The following is a 22,605-nucleotide window of genomic DNA, read 5'->3' on the forward strand; positions in this document are numbered from 1 at the left end:
TTCCTGCCTTCAGTCTCCACCTATATTTTTTAGGAACTCCTCTTAGGGTTCCCTACACAGGGTCAGGAACAGGCAGGAAAAGGTCAACAGGTTGCTTTTAGAGACTCCAAACAACAACTGAGTATTTGGTGGATACTAGTACCACCGAAGCTTCCCAAAGTCAAAGTAGTGCCTCTGAAATGTTGAAGGCCTATCTCTAGGAACTGCCACCACCACCTTGTACTTACCCTCTACGTTATTGGGACTAGAAAGCTGTTGTCTGGCCAGGCCTCTCCTTAGTGGCCCACCAGTTGCTTTCATGCCCACCGCCAGTGTCCAGAGTGTCCCCTCTGCAGCAGAGGCCTTTCTTAAAAGTCATCCCAAATTAGGTTACCCACCTCTCAATATTCAAAATACATGCAGTTCTAGTGCTACTGCTCTGTCTCCTTTCTTACTCTGTGGGATAAAATATTTGATTTTCATTAATAGTGGGGCAATTCGGTCCTGCATGCTTGTGCCTATTTGTCAAGGCCAGTGGCGTTGCTACAGGGAGGCAAGAGGGGGCAATTGCTCCCCCTTTTGTGTCCCCCCCCGCCAATTTGGAACCACCTAACGGATTGCCCAGGAAAGTCCCGCAATGGGACGTTAAGTCCCGGGCAGCCTCAAACGCTTTTTTTTTTTTTTCGACGTGGAAGAGAGAGAGGGGCAACCTGTCAGCAACCGCTCGGCCCCCCTCACTCTCCTCCACGAGGCCTCTACCTCCGTCACGGTGCTGGTGTTTCATGCTGAGCGCCGGTATATGACGTAATATCCGGCGCCCAGCAGTGAAGCAGCGCGCGGGCATGCGGCAGACCAGGAAGATGGAAGCCTCGTTCTCCGGCTGCAGGTGAAGGGAGTGGGGGTAGAAAGTGATAAGGGAGAGAGTGGGGGTAGAAAGTGGTAAGGGAGGGAGTGGGGGTACATAGTGAGAAAGAGGGTAGTAAGAATATTGAATTGAAGTAAAGTGTGAATGAGTGAGATGCATTGTCTGAATGAGGGAGAGCATGAGTTAATATGTGGATGAATTGTCTGAATGAGGGAGAGCATGAGTTAATTTGTGGATGAATTGTCTGAATGAGGGAGAGCATGAGTTAATGTGTGGATGAATTGTCTGAATGAGGGAGAGCATGAGTTAATGTGTGGATGAATTGTCTGAATGAGGGAGAGCATGAGTTAATGTGGCAGACCAGGAAGATGGAAGCCTCGTTCTCCGGCTGCAGGTGAAGGGAGTGGGGGTAGAAAGTGATAAGGGAGAGAGTGGGGGTAGAAAGTGGTAAGGGAGGGAGTGGGGGTACATAGTGAGAAAGAGGGTAGTAAGAATATTGAATTGAAGTAAAGTGTGAATGAGTGAGATGCATTGTCTGAATGAGGGAGAGCATGAGTTAATATGTGGATGAATTGTCTGAATGAGGGAGAGCATGAGTTAATTTGTGGATGAATTGTCTGAATGAGGGAGAGCATGAGTTAATGTGTGGATGAATTGTCTGAATGAGGGAGAGCATGAGTTAATGTGTGGATGAATTGTCTGAATGAGGGAGAGCATGAGTTAATGTGGGGATGAATTGTCTGAATGAGGGAGAGCAATGAGGGCAAAGATAGCACTAGCCTATGTTTGAGCCTTGGGGACCAAGATGGCACAGGCAGGGTGTATATGGGACAAAGATGGTACAGGCTAGGCAAGTTGACTTGCGCTGGGCTATTTGGGGACAAAGATGGCAAATCTTATGTGTGTGTTATCTGGGTGCTGGCCAGGTTCTATGTGGGCAGTGTGGACACCAGGGCTGACTTTGGGGTGTGCAACCTTTGATCTATGCCTGTAATTTAGGGGGTTTTAAATACACCTTTAATGCCGAGTTTTTATGTGAATTCCAATTGATCTGTACCTGCAAAGCTGGGTTTGTGTGTTATTCTGTAGATCCATATCTGCTATGCTATGTTTCCATACATTATTTATGTATTCTTGCAAATACAGGGTTTGTATGTCTTGTTCAGTTGATTAATACCTGTAGTGCTGTTTCCATGTATTTATTTGATCTATACCTGCAATGCTATGTTTCATATATTATTATTGTATACCTCTAAATACAAGATTTGTATGTCTGATTCTGTTTATTTGATATATACCTTCAGTGCTGAGATCACAAGTGAATTTCAATTGATCTATACATGCAAAGCTGGCTTTGTGTGTTAATGTGTTGATCTATACCTGCTATCGGCAGCAGGGTCTAATATTTATATATATATATATATATATATATATATATATATCGGCAGCAGGGACTAATATTAATATATATATCGGCAACTGGGGCTAATATTAATATATATGGGCAGCAGGGGCTAATATATATATATATATATATATATATATATATATATATATATATATATATATATCAGCAGGATCTAATATTTATATATATTGTCAGCAGGGTCTACTATTAGGCCCTGAAATCATGTAGTGGAAAATTTAAGGTATTGTGTTGTTTACTCTATAATATTTATTTCAAGGATTAGTCGTACTAAATTGTGGCTTCAGGCTTCCCATGTTGAATGATCAAGTATTGTATTGTCCAATAACAAAAGTATCATTCCATAGCACATTATATATGTTTTTTCAGTGGTATGATTTAATGGTGGAAATTATTAATGCCCCCCCAGTTTGACTGTGGTATCTTGTGTGCCCCCCCCCCTATTTATTGTTTCTAGAGTCGCCACTGGTCAAGGCACAGTGCCCTTGCTCCCGGGAATTTTTTTAAATTATATAATATTCGGGGAAATTTAGACCTGCACCAAGAGGCTGCATTTCCCTATAATCTGTCAGTGATTGTCTGCCTGCCAAGCCCCAATGCCATACTGCTGCTGCTTCTGCCTCTTTCTTCTTCCTTACTTTGGGAGAAGTGCCTGCTCAGTGCCCTACTACTGGTGCTGTTGCTGCTCATCTTCCTTAATCTCCTTCCTTACGCTTACATTGGTCAATTATTTTACTTTTTTTTTTTTAATATTTGGGAAATTCAGTATTGCATCAATAGCTAGATGTCTGCCTACCAGTGTCTGCCCGGTACCATGTCCTGCTCCTCAAAGTCCTTGCTTACTTACCTTCTATGGCTCAATCTGCTTCCTTACTTTGAGGGATCAATTCTTAACCTATTAAAAAATAATTTGGGAGGAAATTCAGTGTCCTGTAACATGGGGCTGGGTATGTGCCAGTGTCTACCGACTCCCAGTGGTCGTAACTACTGCTGCTGTATTGACTTCCATACTCTGAGGGATCAATTAATCTAAATTGTCCAATTTTCGGTCCTATCTAGAGGAAAGAGACACACAAACAAGGTGAAGAAAGGTAGATTCAATAACATGCGTAAAGGGGGGGAGAGAGATATATAAAATAATATCTTACACCCTCCCACATGCAAGCTGCTTCTCTACATTACATGATCCCATCTCGTTCCTGCCTCTGCAAAATTTCAAGTAGAGCTTTTTTGTAAAAATATAGTTGTCAAAGATTTTGGTAAATACATACGCACTTCTGTATAATGCACACACTAGGGTTTTATACTTTGACATCTTGAAAGGTAACATTCTGCAAATATAATATTAAAACTGAATGTGATTTATTTTGTTTCTTTGTATCTTTTCATTTTTTTAGATATTTAGAGATTTTTTCAATGTTTCAAAAACTATACTATATTTTGTTGGTATACAGGTGTTGTAATATTTCTTTTCATGTTTTACAGATGCTGGCTGCGCCTTGACACCTATTTTATTTGGAGCTTCATAGGACCAGCGACCCTAATAATCATGGTAACATGAGTTCTAAATTTAGGCTAACTATTACTCTATTGTTATTATTTATATTTGCTGCACATGTTTGCAAAAAACAGAATGTTGCAGAATCTTGTAATACCTTTTTTATTGGACTAACAGTATTTAAAATAATAGACGAGCTTTCGGGAGTCCTCCCTTTATCAAGTCAAAAGCATTTCTGACCAAGCAAGTGAAAAACACAGTTTAAAACTGACCAGTACATGTTCTGATACAGGGTTAAAACAGGGGTTAAAACAACAAGGTAGAGAATTTGCAGACAAAAAACTAAGAGGGTCGTAAATAGTTAATAGTGGCGTATACTGCACAGATAAGGCAAGGGGGGAGCAGGGGTGAGCATGTAGGAGAGAAAGAGGAAAACAAAACAAAACAAAAAAAAAAAAAAGCACAGGTTATAGGAAGTTTTGATAGTGTGCTAAGAAGCTCAAATCCACATTAAGTCCTCTGTTTTTACAATCATAAAAATGTATCATTTTGGCTTCAAATGTCTTTCTTTCTTGGGTGTTTTTGAAATGACCTCTCAGTGTTTTGATTTTAAGGTCATGTATGGAGTGACAGGTTTGGGTAAAGTGGTGCCCAACTGGGGTGCAAAAGTTTTCTTCATCATGATGGTTGATGGAGTATCTGTGCAGATTCATCCTTTTATTAAGTTGCTGGCAGGTTTCACCGATGTAACACCCTATAGTACATTTGGTGCATTGAATCATGTATACAACATTCTGTGAAGTGCATGAGTATGATCCTTTAATATTGTATGTCTTGTTGTTGTGGGTGGCTGTGTTGCTGGTACAGATGTGTTGGCAAAGTTTGCATCTGGCTTTGTTGCATGGTTTGCTTCCATTATCTGTGTGTGTTGTTTCAGTATGTAGTTTGCTACTCACCAGCTTTTGTTTGAGATTAGCTGGTTGTCTGAAGGCCAAGATGGGGGGTTCAGGGAAAATTTCTTTTAAAACCACATCCTCTGCTAGCATTGGCTGCAGATCCTTGATGATTTTTCGGATTTCTTCTAGGGCAGGATTGTATGTGGCTACCAAAGGTATGCGTGAGGATGTTTGTTTGTCTCTGTATTGCAACAGGTGTTGGCGTGGTGTTTGTAGCGCAGAGTTAATTTTCTTATTGATGATCCTGGGTTTGTATCCCTTTTGTTTGAATGTCTGAGACAGTGTTTTTAGATGCATGTCTCTGTCATCAGTGTTGGAGCAGATGCGGTGGTACCTGGTGGCTTGGCTATGGATGATGCCTTGTTTTGTGTGGGATGGATGGAAGCTGGATTTGTGCAGGTAGTTGGATCGGTCTGTGGGTTTTCTGTATAGGGATGTAATGTAGTGTGTCCTTGTTTATTGTGACAGTTGTATCCAAGAAGTTTACACTTTCTGTGGAGAAGTCCATTTTGAGTTTGATAGATGGGTGAAATGTATTGAATGCGTTATGAAACTTTCTGAGGTTTTCTTTTCCGTCCGTCCAGACAATGAAAATATCATCAATGTAGCGATAATGTTTGTAGGGTTTGTGAAGTTGTGTTTCCAAGAATCGTTGTTCCAGGTCAGCCATGAATAGATTAGCATATTGTGGTGCTTTTTGCATTTGTATACACTGGACTAATACGGCTACCCCAAACTACTGCACATGTTTGAGATGTAACACCAACACAACTGTATTTTAGAGAAGAAATATTTTTAAATAAATTATATCACTAGACATAAGTATAGACGTGGGTGATGTCTCCAAGTAGATGAAGTTGGAGACATCAGACAGGAGTGACACTGGTAAAGGTGAAGCAATGGTTGGTGGTAGGTTTTCTTGAATAAAAAGACTAAAGACTATGAGGGAGTCTGAAAGGGTATTCTAAACAATAGAGGCAACCTTCGGGAACACAGCTGAGAGGTAGTGATTAGAGCAGATGGATTGAGTGTATATGTGCTTAAAAACAAACAAGAATATATGGGTAGGGGAACTATTTTGAAGATTATTGTGGATGAGGTCAGAATTTTAAATGAATCCTGATGTATAAAGGAAGCCAGTGAAGAGAGTGACAGAGATAAGAAGCTAAGTCTAACAGCAGGGCCGGACTGGCCCACTGGGATACTGGGAAATTTCCCGGTGGGCCTGCCAGTCCGCGGGCCGGTCCGCCTGGTCGGCCAACATTCAAAGCGGCCGTAAGTGTTGTAAATACACAACACGTGCGGCTGCAACCTAAGAGCAAGATTCAAATAGGCCATTGCGCGACTGTCAGTCCGCCTCCACTGGCCACTAATGAAATTAAAGCGGCTGGTGTGCACGCAACGCACCACCCAATGGCCTTGCCGCTGCTCTTGGGCCATTGGGCGGCGCGTTGCGTGCACACCAGCCGCTTTAATTTCATTAGTGGCCGGTGGAGGCGGACTGACGGCCGCGCAATGGCCGCTTTGAATCTTGCTCCTACGTTGCAAGATTACATTTTGCTCGCAGTCGCTCAGCGGCTGTCTTACACTGCAGCCACACGGCGGCTGTGTTGAAAGTGTTGTGGGGTGGGACGAAGACCTGTGGCACGGCCATTGGGTCGCACGGTGCGGTGACACTCAAGGGGGCGAGCTCAGCCTCTCAGAAGTGTTCCTCGTGACAGAGAAAGGAGGAGAGGAGAGCAGGACAAAAAAAACAAAAACACAAAAACGTAAGTACCGGTTTTACCAAAATATAGTGTTAACCCTCTATATGCCACTGTGCCCCATGATATGCCTTTTGACCCCCGTATGTGCCACTCTGCCTCCAGAAAGGCCTTATACCCCTATATGCCACTCTGGCATTTAGGGGGTTAAAAGGCATATTATGGGGCAGAGTGGCATATAGGGAGGCATAAGGCATTTCTGTAGGCAGAGTGCTCTATGAAATGCCTTTTAACCCCTTTAATACCACTCTGCCTTCAGAAATGCCTTTTAACCCTCTATACGCCACTCTGCCTCCTGAAATGCATTAATACCTCCCTATATGCCACTCTGGCCACTAATATGCCTTTTAACCCCCTAAATGCCAGAGTGGCATATAGGGGTATAAGGCATTTCTGGAGGCAGAGTGGCACATAGGGGCTTAAAGGCATACCATGGACCACCGTGGCATATAGAGGGTTAAAAGGCATGTCATGGGGCACAGTGGCATATAGGGGATATAAGGCATTTTTGGGGCAGAGTGGCAAGCCTGGGGGCAGATGTGCATAACTGGGGGGGCAGGTTGGAAAATAAAAGGAAATAAAAACAAAATATTTTTCTGAATCATAGCTTTTATTAAAAAAAATAGTTTACAAAGCTTACATGAATTAACATTTACTGGTAAAACTTTTTTTCTATAGGGTCGTCTTATATTCAGGCTTTTTCATTTTTTCCTAAATTAATAATCAGATTTTAGGGGTCGTCTTATAATTGGGCAAATACAGTAATACAAAAGGAGGGGGTGGCTGGGGGTAATACACATGCCAGTGGGGGGCATCAACAACAGACAAGTGTGCTTCACATTAACCAATACAAAAGTGTTAGGGGCATCAAGTGGGGGGTTAGCTGGGGCATCACATAAATTAATGCTGGAGGGGCAATACACAATGGTGTGGGGGAATAAATGCACAAAGGGGGCAATGCACAATGTTGTGTTGTGAGGGGAAGACAGTAATCAATACTAAAGGGGGACCTGGCTGGGGCATCAATACACAAGGGGATTAATGACAGGGGGAGTTAATGACAAAGCAGTGTAGAACATACATGTTTTATGCTTCATTGTGGCAGAGGCTGTCCTGGTGTGTGTGTGTGTGTGTCTGAGTGTCGGTGTGCACTGTACTTACTGTAGTAATACATTGATTTATTTAATGTTTACTTATCCAGAGATAAAACGCCCTCCTGGATTTGTGTTATTGTGTTATTTACTCTTATTTTAATCTGCATATTTTATCACAAAGGATTAATCACAGACACTTGAATCGTGGTTGGGATCTTCAGAGTGAAACCCAATTTAGTTGTAAGGACTAATTTTGTTATTCCTGTTGGTTTCACAGTCCTTTCCCTTAAGAGAGGACATTTAACATAAACACACTGGCAGACCACTTTGCACCATGAACTGTGTGCATTTAAAAAAAAAAAAAATTATAATGTACCGTATATTCCGGCGTATAAGACGACTTTTTAACCCCAAAAAATCTTCTTAAAAGTGGGGGGTCGTCTTATACGCCGGGTACTTACCAAGCCGGAGGTTCCCACGAAGCCACCAATCTCTCTAATCACTACGCGCCGGCTATTGATGCCGAGCGCAGGGGTGCCGTCATGTCCCGGCGCCCGGCATCAATTGCCGGCGCGTAGTGATGAGGGAGCAGGGAAGCCCGAGGTCTGGCACTTGAGACCTCGGCTTCCCTGCTCTCTAATCACTAGGCGCCGGCTATTGATGCCGAGCGCAGGGATGACGTCATGTCCCGGCGCCCGGTATCAATAGCCGGCGCGTAGTGATTAGAGAGCAGGGAAGCCGAGGTCTGAAGTGCCAGACATCGGGCTCCCACAACTGCATGGAAGAAAGAAGACAGAAGATAAGGTAAGAGATGGGGAGAAAGGGGGGAGAAATATAGAAATATATATATATATATATATATATATATATACACACACACACACACACACACACACACACACACACACACTGGGTATATATATATACTGGTGTGTGTATATATATATATATATATATATATATATTTACTGGTGTGTGTATATATATATATATATATACATATATACATATATATATATATATATATATATATATATATACACATACGTGTGTGTGTGTGTGTGTGTGTATATATATATACATATACATATACATATACATGTGTGTGTAAAGGCAGGGGTGTGTGGTGAGGGCAGTGTATAAATGTGTATGTATGGACAGGCATATGTGTAGATATATATATAGATATATATATTATATATGTGTGTGTGTGTGTAAGGGCAGTGCATGTATGTATATGTCAGCAAATCAACCAGCAAATCACCGGTAAGGTACATCGCTTGCCGTGATTGGCTGGTTGTTGTACGCTGGGTAGAGGGGTAGTCTTATACGCCGAGTATAGTCCAAACTCTATATTTGGACTGTAAAAGTTGGGGGTCGTCTTATACGCCCAGTCGTCTTATACGCCGGAATATACGGTATCTGGGCTGAGGTATTCTTTGGATGATGCAGTGCTAGAACAGTTGTGGTGGTATTAATAGCCAAAAGTTTCTTACAAGAATATCGTGAAGAATAATGTGATCACTGTTTTTTTCCACTGAATAAAATGGAACGTTTTCACCTAAAAATGTTTGTAGTAGCAAATATTTTGATTCCATTATATCTAATCTATTTAATTTATTAGGGCCTTTTAACACTTTTGCTGTCTGGCATTTTAATACAAATAATGTGATAAAAAGAATGTTTTATAGTTATTTGTATGGCAAATAGTGTGACTCGGGTATGTATAAGGGGTGCGTGTGGGTATAAGAGTGCGACCGCGAGATAAGCTGTATGGGACTGGTCTCCAAATGTTTCCAGAGCTGCTTTTTATTCCCAGTCCGGCCCTGCCTATCTCACTTATCATTGTGGATGTTAAATTGTTCGCTTCAGTAATAACAGAAAGACTGAAGAATTTACTACCAGACATTATACATCACGATCAAACAGGTTTTGTCCCGGATAGGGTGGCCAATAGTCATTTAAGAAAGCTGATAAATATCATTGATTCATTTAAAGAACGACAAAACCTCCCTTCTGACCCTTTCGTTGGCCTTCGACAGGGTCAGTTGGGTTTTCATGCATAAAGTTCTATCTGCCTTCGGTTTTGATAATTGGCTAACTACAGGAATAAGATCTTTATATAGCTCTCCGTCAGCCAGAATAATGGGCCCCAATTTAGCTCAGACTGGTCCTTAATGGGTAAGGGAACCAGACAGGGTTTCCCCTTATCTCCAATCTAATACAATATAACAATAGAGATATTAGCATTAAAAATTAGACAAAACCCCCTTATTAAAGGATACGAAACATCTTTAGACGATTACAAAATGTCATTATACGCTGATGATGATCTGATTAGTTTGACTAATCCTATGATTTCTATAACTCATTTAATGAAAGAAATTGATAATTATAGTAAAATTTCAAACTAAATTAAATATTACTAAATCTTCGGTGCAATATTATAACATAGATAAGACCTCCAAAGAATTAAAACAACATAGATATAATTTTATTAACCCTAACATCTGTGATTATCTGGGGATAAAGATACCCAATAATATAGAGCAAATCATGGAAATAAATTTTAAGACACTAATGATACAAACCAATAAAGAACTAAAAGACTGGCGATCCCTAGAAACCTCATGGTGGGGAAAAAATTATATTTTAAAATCTTATATCCTTCCTAAATGGCTTTACTTGTTTCGAATGCTTCCTCTCAAAATATCACCATATTGGTTAGAAATGATCCAAAAATCGTTCGCAAATTTTGTCTGGCGGAGCAGGAAGCCTAGAATAAATCTTACAACGCTGACCAATAAAATGGAAAGAGGAGGATTAAGCTTTCCCATTATTTAAAACTACTATGAGGCTGGAATTATTTCACAAATAGCAGCTATGCAACTACAAACTGCTAAGAAAGAACCAAGGTATAAATTAGAGAGTAGAGCTTGCCATACAAATGATCTATCTTGATTAATTTGGGGCTCCTACAGAACTAAATATAATGATAATTTAATTTTAAGACAATTTAATTATGGAATAAGATAAAACGTAAATTAAATATTAAAGAATGCTTACCTACTGTATCGTATACCCCTTTTCTAAATTGTTATCACCTTTGATGTGGTTACTGTTCTCAGATGATTTATTTCCAGTATGTATCCTATTCTGCATATTGTGTAGTGTTTTCAAATCAGTTTTTTTTCATTGTTTGCCCTAATGAAGACCCATGTACATTGGCATATGATTTTGTACATATGCATGTGCTTATTGAGCGATAGATCGTTGTGGGATTTATTTTTTATTTTGTAATGTTCATGGTGAGGCTTATTAATTTAATATGTTAACCTCTGTCCCATAAGGCCTCATTACCTAAGGAATTCCTTTTCATGACATAGTTTATTTTGGTTTTGGTTTTTATTAGATGTGCGACTCTAACTGTTAAGTAATGACTCTTAGAAATGAGTGACGCCAGGTAAGGCAAAAGGGGAACATGAAGTTGATGTTAGGGACATCAAGCAGCCACTAGACCTTCTGAGGAACACTACATCATTGCCCAGTACTCCCATGATTCAGGCACCCAAAGCAAATAAGACCAGCCCCAGAAGCCTTACTTTAGTATCAAAATTTAAAGTAAAGTTCCTTGTTATCTAATTTAATGGTTTACCATATATATATATATATATATATATATATATATATATATATATATATATATATATAGCTGTACTGTGTAGTTCATTTAGTGAATGTAATGCTACTTTTTTATTGCAGCTTAATGTAATCTTTCTTGGGATTGCACTCTTTAAAATGTTTCATCATACTGCCATACTGAAACCTGAAGCTGGCTGCCTTGACAATATCAAGTAAGTGACATAATTTGTCTTAATTTGCAGATCATTTATCTACAACATTGCAATTTATTATACATTTCCCACCATATACACTTGCACCTACCTAACTCTCAGTAGTGTGAGATAAGGTTATTAACTGATCAACTTGTTAGTTGGTACTTTTGAACCTGGTTATGAAGGAGTTAAGATGACTGAACTGATCACCATGTTGAGACAGAAATGGAATTGATGACAGTAACATTATAGAGAAATGTTAATTTTTAACAATTTTAAAGATATCTTGCTTCTGATTTTGACCACTATGATTATATCAGTAGTATTTATACCCTTGTTTTTTTTTACCTAATATGAATATTTGGTGGGTAGGGCATTAGTAGTTAAGTTCTCATTGTTAGTAAGTGGCAAATTTTATTAAACTAATTTAATTTTATATAGTAAGACTATTTTGTGCCTGAGTGGTTATAGTTAGTCTTAATTTGTGCATAAAATTACTTAAATTAGTTTAGTAATTTAAATGCTGTGGGCTTTTTGGGGAAGTGAGTGACCTTATTAATTATACCGTATTGGCCCGAATATAGGCCGCACTTTTTTACCCCACTTTAAGTTTTAAAAGTGGGGGTGCGGCCTATATTCGGGGTCTAGCGCCCGACGCCCGGGACATGCAGTCCCGGGCGCCGGGCAGGCAGCGGGGTTAGGATACAGATCCCCCGCAGCGGTGCAGGGGACCCGTATCCTACTCCCCGATACGCTCAGACAGCCTCCCCTGCCAGCACTTCCCACGGGGGGGGTGCCGGCACGGGAGGTTGTCTAAGCGTTTTACCTCTGCCCACCCCCGACTTACCGGAGCAGACTCCCGGGTGTCTTGCGGGGCCGGCGGGAGACATCTACGCAATACGCGTATGCAACTTCCGGTACCGGTACCGGAAGTTGCATACGCGTATTGCGTAGATGTCCCTCGCCGGCCCCGCAAGACACCCGGGAGTCTGCTCCGGTAAGTCGAGAAGGGGGGGCAGAGGAGGACAGTGGCAGCATATCTCGGGGGGGGGGAGGAGGACAGTGGTAGCATATCGGGGGGGACAGTGGTAGCATATCGGGGGGGGACAGTGGTAGCATATCGGGGGGGAGAGGAGGACAGTGGTAGCATATCGGGGGGGGAGGACAGTGGTAGCATATCGGGGGGGGACAGTGGTAGCATATCGGGGGGGGAGGAGGACAGTGGTAGCATATCGGGGGGGGAGGACAGTGGTAGCATATCTCGGGGAGGGAGGACAGTGGCAGCATATCTCGGGGAGGGAGGACAGTGGCAGCATATCTCGGGGGGGGACAGAGTGGCAGCATGTTTTTTTTTGGTGCTTTTTAAAGAAAAAAAACTTTTTCTTTAAAAAAGCACCAAACTTTTAGGGTGCGGCCTATATCCGGGGGCGGCCTATATCCGAGCCAATACGGTATATAGTAAGACTACTTGGTTGATGGCTGATTAAAGAGTGGCTGATTAAGTGGGTGGTTAAATGATTTAGTGGGGAATTGTGGAATTGTTACATTTAGTTACTAATGAGGGATTGTTAGCATTAAGTGTAGGTTGAAGCATAACAAAAACCAAAAATAAAGCTCTTACTACATTAGATTATTCAGATGGTTTATTCTCTGGATGAGCCATATGCCATTGCGAACCTCCGCTGCTGTTGGCCGGTACTTCCGCTGGGGCTTCTAATGTGGAGCACCGGAAAGTCATGTGATGCCGGCGCTCCGTCATAGAAGCACCGGCAGTTGCCGGCACCAGCGAAGGTTGTCTGAGCGCATCGTGAAGACGTCCACCAGCTGCCAAAGAGGCTGCGGGGGATCTGGATCTTAGTCTTGTAGTCAGACCTCTATTTTAGGTCTGATTATAAGGTGACCTTGAATATAAGACAAGGGGTATTTTTCAGAGCATTGACTGTTGTAGCTTCGATTCTCCGGGCTAGGCTTAACTCCCCATTCAAACCCCCCAATAAAGACACCACACCAAAAATATGGATGAGAAAAGGCCACAGCCAATTTTATTTATTAGAGTCATTGTCACGCCAAAACCTGAAACAATAAACATAGGTGCGTTAACAAGGACAATGACTCAAACACCAACATGTAAATATATACAATAAACACCCAAGCTTGCCAAGCAATCCAGGTACCATAACCAAATGCCACTTAAGGAAGGGACATACCGAGATGCCCCCACCCTGACCTGAGGTTCCAGCACTGACAGCCAAGAACCTCCCACCAGATGTTACCAACCATTCACTTACCACCACATTAACCCCCTGGATACCTGGCAAGCTGCCGCCCCACAGACTGTGACAAACGACACAAACCTACAAACAAAAGAAAAAAGGGGAGGGAGGGTGGGACACGCAACCAGGTAAGTTAACCACAAAAAATGGTTCCTGAGCCCGGGAAAGCAACCACTTATATAATCTACCCCCAACTCCACCCCCAAAATTCCCGCCAAAAAGCCTACCCCTCCTCCGCACAACAGTCAAGGCCCACTATAGCCCATGCTGGCCCCCCCGTGGGCATCATTACTCAGATGGTGGTCTAGGCCACAATTTATTTGACTTAACAACAGAGAAACCTTTTCTACAATATGTTTAAGACGAAAGCTTTATTCTTCTAATCTTAAAGGAAGTCCACATGTTGCCTTGAAGGAATGATTTATTAGACTCTATCTATTGACCTTGAACATTTTAAAAGTTTATCATATCCCTGCTGAGAGGGCTTTTTTCCCTTTCTTCATCGCTAAAACACTAGGTATAGTATTCTACTGATGTGGTTGAATTAAAATCTGACAGCAGCACATACCTGCATATAAAGTTTGTGTCATATTAATCATAATGCAACAAATACACTATATGGACAAGTATTGGGACTCCTGACCATTACACCAACAGGAACTTCAATGACACGGCATTCCAAATACATAGACATTAATATGAAAATGGTTACCCCCCTTTTGAAGCTATAAGAAGTGTTTCTCTTGGCCCGACGCCCTGCCTAACTGCTGTGAGGCCCACTGTATGATGAAACTCTTTTCCTGCCCAGGTTCCTGCTCCCCCTGTGCGGGAAAAGAGTTTCCTCATAAAGTAAGCTGCGAAAGCTCATTGCCACCGGGCCACCCCCTGCCCCCCTTTAGGTACGCTACTGTGTTTATGTATGTGTGCCAGAGTGTATGTTGCAAGGTGCTAATAAGGCACAGACAACTTGTTTGGGGGCAATGATGACACAGACAAGCTGTTCGGGGGCAATTATGGCAAGGGCAGAATGGTGGTTAGGATGGCTCTGATAAGCTGCTTGGAGGCAAAGGTAGCACTCACAAGCTGTTTGGGGGCAAATATTCCTGCTGTACAGCAGGATAGGCATATCGTCAAATCTTTACTGAGTCCTACTGGGTTTGATGAAGCTTCAGACAATTTTGCGTTCCAGAAAGTAAAACTTTGATTGAAGTGAGGTCCCTTTTTAGACTTAACTACTAAGCTCAGTTTCTTTGAACAGATGAGTTACTAAGCCAAGTTGTAGTCAAGTCGTAAGCCGAATTCACTTTAGTGACTTGATGAGTTGCAAGTCTACAGTCAGATGGACACAACTAGAATGATTGTGAATAGACTGGAGTTTATAAAGGCATGTTTTTAATTTGCCAGATTGATAGCAGATCATGCAGAGGCGTACCTAGACTATCTGGCACCCGGGACTGATCCTGTATATGGCACCCCCTGTTACAGGTCATCGTACCCAAGGCTGGGTACCCCTGTTTGAGGGCTGAGGAATCACCAGTCAGTCCCTCATACGGATAGCTCCTGCTATCCAAGGATCAGTCAGACCACCATTCGTAGTAAAACAAGAACTCTTTTATTTACAAACACACAGAATAGTGTGGGTGCCGTCTGGGCAAACAGGGCTGTGCTGGCTGATTAAGAGCCCCAGCCAGGTTAACCGATTGTTCCTTTGAAGGCTGAAGCTGCAGCCGCATTCAGTCTCTGGGCCGGTTACACAATAAAATGTCTTATAAAATATTACCGGGTCACTGTATACGGGACTGGACACAAAAGCGTTCCATGACCCAGCTAAACTTCATCTGAAAATATTAGCCAGTTAACCTGGCCTTGTCACACCCCCCTCCACAAAAAAATGAATGTTGGCAAGAATAACTGTATGTACACTGAAAAAAAAATAGAAAAAATAAACTACATTTACTTATCACATATGGTACACTGAGCCAGACATTCATGGTAGTGCAGCATAACCCCTATTACTATAGACAAAGCCAGGCATTGACGTGGTAGGCCTTTGCCCCTGTGCCACCGCGGCCCGACGCCCACCTAACAAGGGCCTGCAGCTTACTGCTGTGGCACCCGTGCACTGTATGAGGAAACTCTTTTCCTGCCCTGGTTCCTGCTCCCCCTGTGTGGGAAAAGAGTTTCCTCATAAAGTGCACCCCCCTGATGAGTTGCACCCGGGGCAGACGCTACCCCCCCCTGGCCCCCTGTAGGTGTGCTACTGGATGATGGACAACAATCTCTCCTAGGTTGTTCAAACATAAAATGTGGAGCACCCCACCCCACCATCAAAATAAAATTGTAACCAAGCACTGGCACTCCTTCAAAGAAGAGACAAACAGATGATGTATCATTAAAACTTATAGTTGATCTTTTATTCAGGTCTGTAGTCCCATATTAAAACAATGTTTATCAAACACAAAATAATATTCATATCAACCGATGGAACCCATCAATATCACAGCAAGGAAAACCTACTTAACGCGTTGTGCACCAGAAAGTGCTTTGTCGAAAGTTAATCAAGATTAAAAAGAGAGAACATAATCAGGTGTTTATATCTTCTACTGATAATAATGCAAACAATAACATATCTAACATAATCCAAATGAATGAATAAATAAACAAGCAAACTCCTCACCTCCACTAGGAAAACAAATCAAGAAAACAGGATACATTATACTGAGAATTTTCTAGTGGCCAAATTAAAAATCCAGTACACTTCATGTTGGTTGAGATAAATAATCACATCACCTTCTCTAGGGGGACTAGTGGACCATTCTATTCCCATAAACATGAAATATTTTAACCCCATAATGAAAAGTAGTACATTTTCAGACAAAGGCTGTTTTAACTTTGTTGTTTGGCTTTCATTTTCTTCTTTGTCATTTAGTGCACACACACACATTATATTTTTTTGGGGACAAGCAGGGCTTTCTTTGGATTTTTTACCAAATCCTTTAATTTATTATAAAAAATTATAAAATAGGTTAGGCCCAATAAGGAGCTAGTTTTTGAAACACCTTGATGTTGAGTGCTTGAATCAAAGACCACTCTAATTTGGTTTGGCTTGGGAGGATGATACATGCCAAAGGAAAGACAGTACCAGCATTCTGCTTCTTCTTTTAATGGTGGTGCAGGTTCAGCATGATCTCTGACAAATATGTTCTGCTTCAAGTGAAAAACGTGTTTTTCCATCTCCGGTTGGCATCATCCTGTTGTGGAAAAAATCAACAGGAAACAGCTGGTCCAAATTGAGAGAGAATTATTTATTCAAAAGAAGATTACAATGAAGTGACATACAGCGTGCGTACACTTTCATGTAAACTGAGCGCGCCCCCTAAAGATAAAACAGGGGCTTTTTATAGTCTGAATACTTGAGTTGTAGAACAGTTGGTTAAGTGTGGTTCTCTCTTTGTGTGAATGCGAGCAAAAAAGTATATATCTTGTTCTCAGCAAAAACAAAAAAGCCTTATATTATACAGGCGAAATGCTAGATTTATATAATTTCTTTAAAAATCCTGAGATGACTCTTTATCCATACGCATGAGAAATTCCCTGTCTTCTCTTGCGAGTGCCAGCGTCAGGATTCCATGATGTTAGCCCGGACTCATCATCGGTCTGGATAAAAAGCAAATATGATTTTTCCTGGGCTAAAAAAGATTTTGATTATCTGGGTAGCACTATTACTAAAGGAGTTGAAGCCCTTATGGAATATAATTTTATGACTCTTTTATGAAGTACCAATCAGTATCTAAAGGAGTGGAAGCATCTGGAAATCTCATCGTGGGGTAGGATTCACGTGATTAACTTTTATAATATCCTCGATAGAGTTAATTATTCCAAATGCTTCTACTTAGAGTTCCTGACACCTGGCTCTCTTTAGTCCAATCAAGCTTCTCTGTATTTGGAGAGGCAAGAAACCAAGAATCAGCCATTTAACTCTATCCCAAAGAAAATCAGAGGGGGGACTAAACCCAAATATAAGTTACCAATATACTTCTAATTTAATTGCACATGTGTACAGATCCCAAGTAGAGTCTGCCCAAGCAGAGAGTTGGTATGCTATAGAGGCTGAAGCTTTGATGGTTAAGGACCAGGAAAACGTCATTTGGAACACTTGTGGAATAAGAACTTTGACAGATCTGTTAGCTAATAATACAATAATGCAACAGATCCTCCAGGCTTGGGAGCGCATTAAGAGAAAGTTAGGAATTCAGAACGGCCTTACTGTTTGGTCAAGCCTAAGCACATTAGAGCATAACATGATCAACATTTCTTTGACCAAGTGGAAAAGACATGGCAAATCTAAAATCTATCAGATACTGAAAGATGGAAAGGTAATGGCTTTTCCAATTTTAGCCTTAGAGTACAATCTCCCGACCTCAGAGATCTTTAATTACCTTCCAGTTGAAAACTTCTTGCAGTCCTTACTTAGGGGTGATATCAAAATCTGGAATAGGTTTGGGAAAAATTTTAATCATAAGAAAGTACCAAAGATAATAGCTAAAACAGCAGACTTAGTGCGTAATACAGAAGTCCAAGGAAAACATTACCAACTAAAAGTCTGGGAAAAAGACTTGGGAGGACTGATAGAGCCTGAGGAATGGCACAGGGCCTGGATTAAAATATTAAAACAGGTCCACTGTCTTAATCTCACAGAAAACAATTTTAAAGTGATTAACAGATGGTATTTAGTACCTTCTAGATTGGCAGATATGTACCCGTTCGTCTCACCCCTCTGTTGGAGGTGTGGTGAAAAAAAGTAACTTACTTACATATCTGGTGGGGATGTACTAAAATTAAAGACTCGATCAATAAGATGTTTGAATTTATTGAAAATCTCTCCGGCGCTAAATTAAATAGGACTCCAGAGGTGGTTTTATTGCATATCGACTGGCCCCTACTCGGGAAGGCAGAACTATGTTTAGTTACTCACTGTTTCATGGCTTTTAAGGTAACACTGGCCCGAAATTGGAAAAACCAAGCTACTTCACCAATGGAACAAGTTAAAAATCAGATCACACAAATTAGAATGGGGAGAGATTTGGGCTGGTCATTTCTTAATTCCCCAAAACGATTCAGTATTTGGTGAAAGTGGGCTAAAAAAGGTAGACAATGCCCTCTAATTAGGCCCTGTGACATGAACTGACAATTTTCCGGGACCCCCTCTCCTCCATCCCCCCACCAGCCGGCACATTGACCAAGCTTTTTTTTTTTATTGTCTGTGTCTATATTGTTTATGGTTTGGATTAGGGCTGAAACAACTAATCGATAAAATCGATAATAATCGATAATGAAAATCGTTGTCAACGATTTTCATTATCGATTAGTCGAATCGGTTTTTATCGATTATAAAAAGATTTTTTTTTCTGCGCAAATGCTCTGAAAAACTCTTCTCCTTTTATAATCCGACCTCAAACAGAGATCCGATTATAACACTAGAATCCAGATCCCCCGCAACGCTGCAGGGGACCTGGATTCCCCTCACTGTTGGCGATGCGCACAGGCAACTTCCGCCTCTCCCCTCCACTTCCATACACCACTCTGGCTCCTCCCCCTCCCATACGCCACTCTGCCTCTCTACCTCTCTCTAGTGGAGTATGGGGGAGGCAGAGTGGTGTATGGGAGGGGGGAGGAGGCAAAGTGGTGTATGGGAGGGGGAGGAGCCAGAGTGGTGTATGAGAGGGGAGAGGAGGCAAAGTGGTGTATGAGAGGGGAGAGAAGGCAAAGTGGTGTATGGGAGGGGGAGGAGCCAGAGTGGTGTATGGGAGGAGGGGAGGAGCCAGAGTGGTATATGGGAGGGGGGAGGAGGCAGAGTGGTGTATGGGAGGGGGGAGGAGGCAGAGTGGTGTATGGGAGAGGGGAGAAGGCAGAGTGGCGTATGGGAGGGGTAGGAGGCAGAGTGGTGTATGGGTGAGTTATAGTGGTGTATGGGGGTATAATGAATTTCAGGGTAGCAGAGTGGTGTATGGGGGTGTAATGAATTTCAGGGAGGCAGAATGGCATATCTGGGGGAGTTAGAGTGGTGTATAGGCGAGGTAGAGTGGTGTATGGGGGGTATAATGAATTTCAGAGTGGCATATCTGGGGGAGGCAGAGTGATGAATCAGGGAGAATTTCAGGGTGGTGCAGGGCATTTTTGGGGAGCGGAGTGGCATATCACGGTGCACAGTGGCATATAGGGAGGTATAAGGCATAAATGGGGGCGAGTGGCATATTGGAAGTTATAAGGCATATAGGGGGTATAATGCATATCGATATTAGGCATATCAGGGGGGCATAAGACATATCTGGGGGTAAAAGGTATATCAGGGGGCTCAGTTGCATATCACTGGCATATAAAGAGTATAAGGCATATCGGGAGCACAGCGGCATATCAGGGGGCACAGTGGAATCTCTGGCATATAAGAGGTATAAGGCATATATGGGGGCAGATTGGCAAGCTGGGGGTCAGATGTGCATAACTGGGGGCAGTTTGGTAAATAAAAGAAAATATAAACAAGGCTTTTTTTCTCATAGTTTTTATTAAATATGAAAAATAGTTAACATATGAATTAATATTTACTAATAACTTTGTATTAAAACCTAGTTTGAGAAACTTGTAGCTTTTATTATTATGTCAGTAAAATAAGAAGGTGAAAAGAGAGGCCATTGCAATAAAGAGATGAAAGTGTAAATTGTACGTTTTTTATTACATTAGTTTAAATTAAAAAAAATTTAATTTTTTTATCCGATTAATCGAAAAAATAATCGGCCAACTAATCGATTATTAAAATAATCATTAGTTGCAGCCCTAGTTTGGATATATATATATGTTTGGTTGAATCAATTTGATGATAATATGAGGGTATAATATGTATATATATATATTTTTTTTTTTAGTATTTTTTTTTTAGTATTTTATGGTATTGTGTTTTTTCCGTCTTTATATAATAAAATTAATAAAAGAATAATTAAAAAAAAAATTTGACTTACCACCCAGATGCTGTCTAAGGTCAATTACCAACACATTTGGCACAAAATTAAGGAAGATATCAATAGATGGTTTAAACTAGAGCTGTTTTGGATGAGACAGATTCAAAATGAACTCCCACCAAAAGCTATTATACTTTTTTCGCACGTTAACCGTTTCTATCTCACCTGCCATTCTGCGAGAAGTTCAGACACGACTATTCATATGGGCCAACAAAAAAGTTTGGCCTTCCGACCAAATCCTACAACGCCCAAGGATGCTAGGTTGATAAGGAGAATCTCTTTGCGCAACCTTTCTTTTTGAGGGATCTTCTTTGGCTCCTGAAGCCCATTAGGCTGGTCCTTACACAACTTCTACCAACTACCAAGCTATCTTCGTCACAAATCCTTACTCCATTTTCCATCGCCGTTAACTGAGATTGCCCCCAACTCGGCCATGCAACCTCTCATGCCACATGTACCTTTAGATGAATGGATTCGGGCCGGTATTTAGCCTTTCCTGAAGGATGCATATTCCCTTCCTAATAGAGACTTCTTTAAGCTTCTTCAATTATGCCATGTTTTTCAAAAATACTGGAAGCCTGCACCTACAGATGCTCCAATCTCACAGGTTACAAAATTATGCCTCCAGGCACCACATATCTCTAAGGCTATCTCTGCCTATTATTTGGCTTTGATGGACCACAGATCCAATCTCAAACTTTCAGACATGGAGGCATGGGAGAAGGAAATGAACTGTTCATTTCATGTACTGGAGTGGTACAATGCTTTAGAAGTGATGAGAGGAGTCTCCAAAAACACTACCCACTTCGAGATGGACCGTAAAGTCTTTTTTAGGTGGTAAAATGTCGCTCACAAACTCTCCAAAATGTTTCTGTTTGTTTCTCCCCTGAGCAAGATGGCTCATATATGGTGGCACTACCCAATTTTACCTAATTTCTGGATGGAAGTCTTTAAATTTCTTAATCGACTAATCGCGATCCCGGTCACTAAATCCATTACCGTGGCCCTGTTGGATATGCTTCCTCCTAACATGGACTTCCCTATTAGTACAGGTCCTATTGGCAACTAAAACTTGTATCACCAGGGGGTGGAAAAGTCCCATCCCCCTTCACTGCAGGAGGTCTTGTACTTCCTGTCTACCACTCGCATCTACGAACAAATGGCTCACTCTGTACTTAACACTTCACACATCTTCCGCATGGGTGTACTCTTTTTTATGCATAATTTGTGCACCCCTTGGTACATAAAAGCTACATGTTCCTGGGACTCTTTTCTTCTTTCCTCAGTACTCTTTCTCTCTACTTTCGATTTCCATTGATATTTTCTTCCCTTTCCCTGCCGTGCTCCCCCACCTTTTATTTTGACACTTCTAGTATACAAAGGTTCTTTCTTTTAGTTTTTTCTTTTAGTTTTTGTTTCTTACAATAAACGTTGAGTGAGTTTTTGGTATATATATATATATATATATATATATATATATATATATATGTGGCTACTGTATCAAGTACTCTAGGCTGCGGTTCAGACCTCTGTATTCTGTTACATTTTATGTCTATGTACTGTATTTGCTCGAATAAAGCAAGGGTTTTTTCAGAGCAAATGCTCTGAAAAACACCCCTTGTCCTATACCCTGACCTCAAATAGAGGTTTGACTATAAGACTAAGATCCAGATCCCCCGCAGCGCTGCAGGGGAACTGGATCCTCCTCTCTAGCAACTGGTGGATGTCTGCATAACCTCCGTTGCTGCCCGCCGCTTCCACTTGGGCTTATATGATGGACCACTGGCGTAATATGACCTTCCGCATTGCGCAGATGTTCACTGGCTGCCAGGGAGGGAGATTCCCCACAGCTCTGCAGGGGACCTGGAGGGCTAGATAACCTCCGCTGCTACCCAGCACTTT

General features: G+C 41.5%; 1 protein-coding gene across 1 annotated transcript in view; it reads left to right on the forward strand.

Annotated features, from left to right (window-relative positions):
* ADGRL3 (adhesion G protein-coupled receptor L3) overlaps nucleotides 1–22,605 on the forward strand; it is a 792,897-nt gene that overhangs the window by 554,417 nt on the left and 215,875 nt on the right. Inside the window, exons 18-19 of the mRNA XM_053463509.1 lie at nucleotides 3,756–3,822; nucleotides 11,344–11,435. Of these exons, the coding sequence (XP_053319484.1) occupies nucleotides 3,756–3,822; nucleotides 11,344–11,435 (159 nt within the window). The remainder of the gene's footprint in view (nucleotides 1–3,755; nucleotides 3,823–11,343; nucleotides 11,436–22,605) is intronic.

Source organism: Spea bombifrons, chromosome 1, assembly GCF_027358695.1.
Source record: "Spea bombifrons isolate aSpeBom1 chromosome 1, aSpeBom1.2.pri, whole genome shotgun sequence".
NCBI classification, from domain to species: domain Eukaryota; kingdom Metazoa; phylum Chordata; class Amphibia; order Anura; family Pelobatidae; genus Spea; species Spea bombifrons.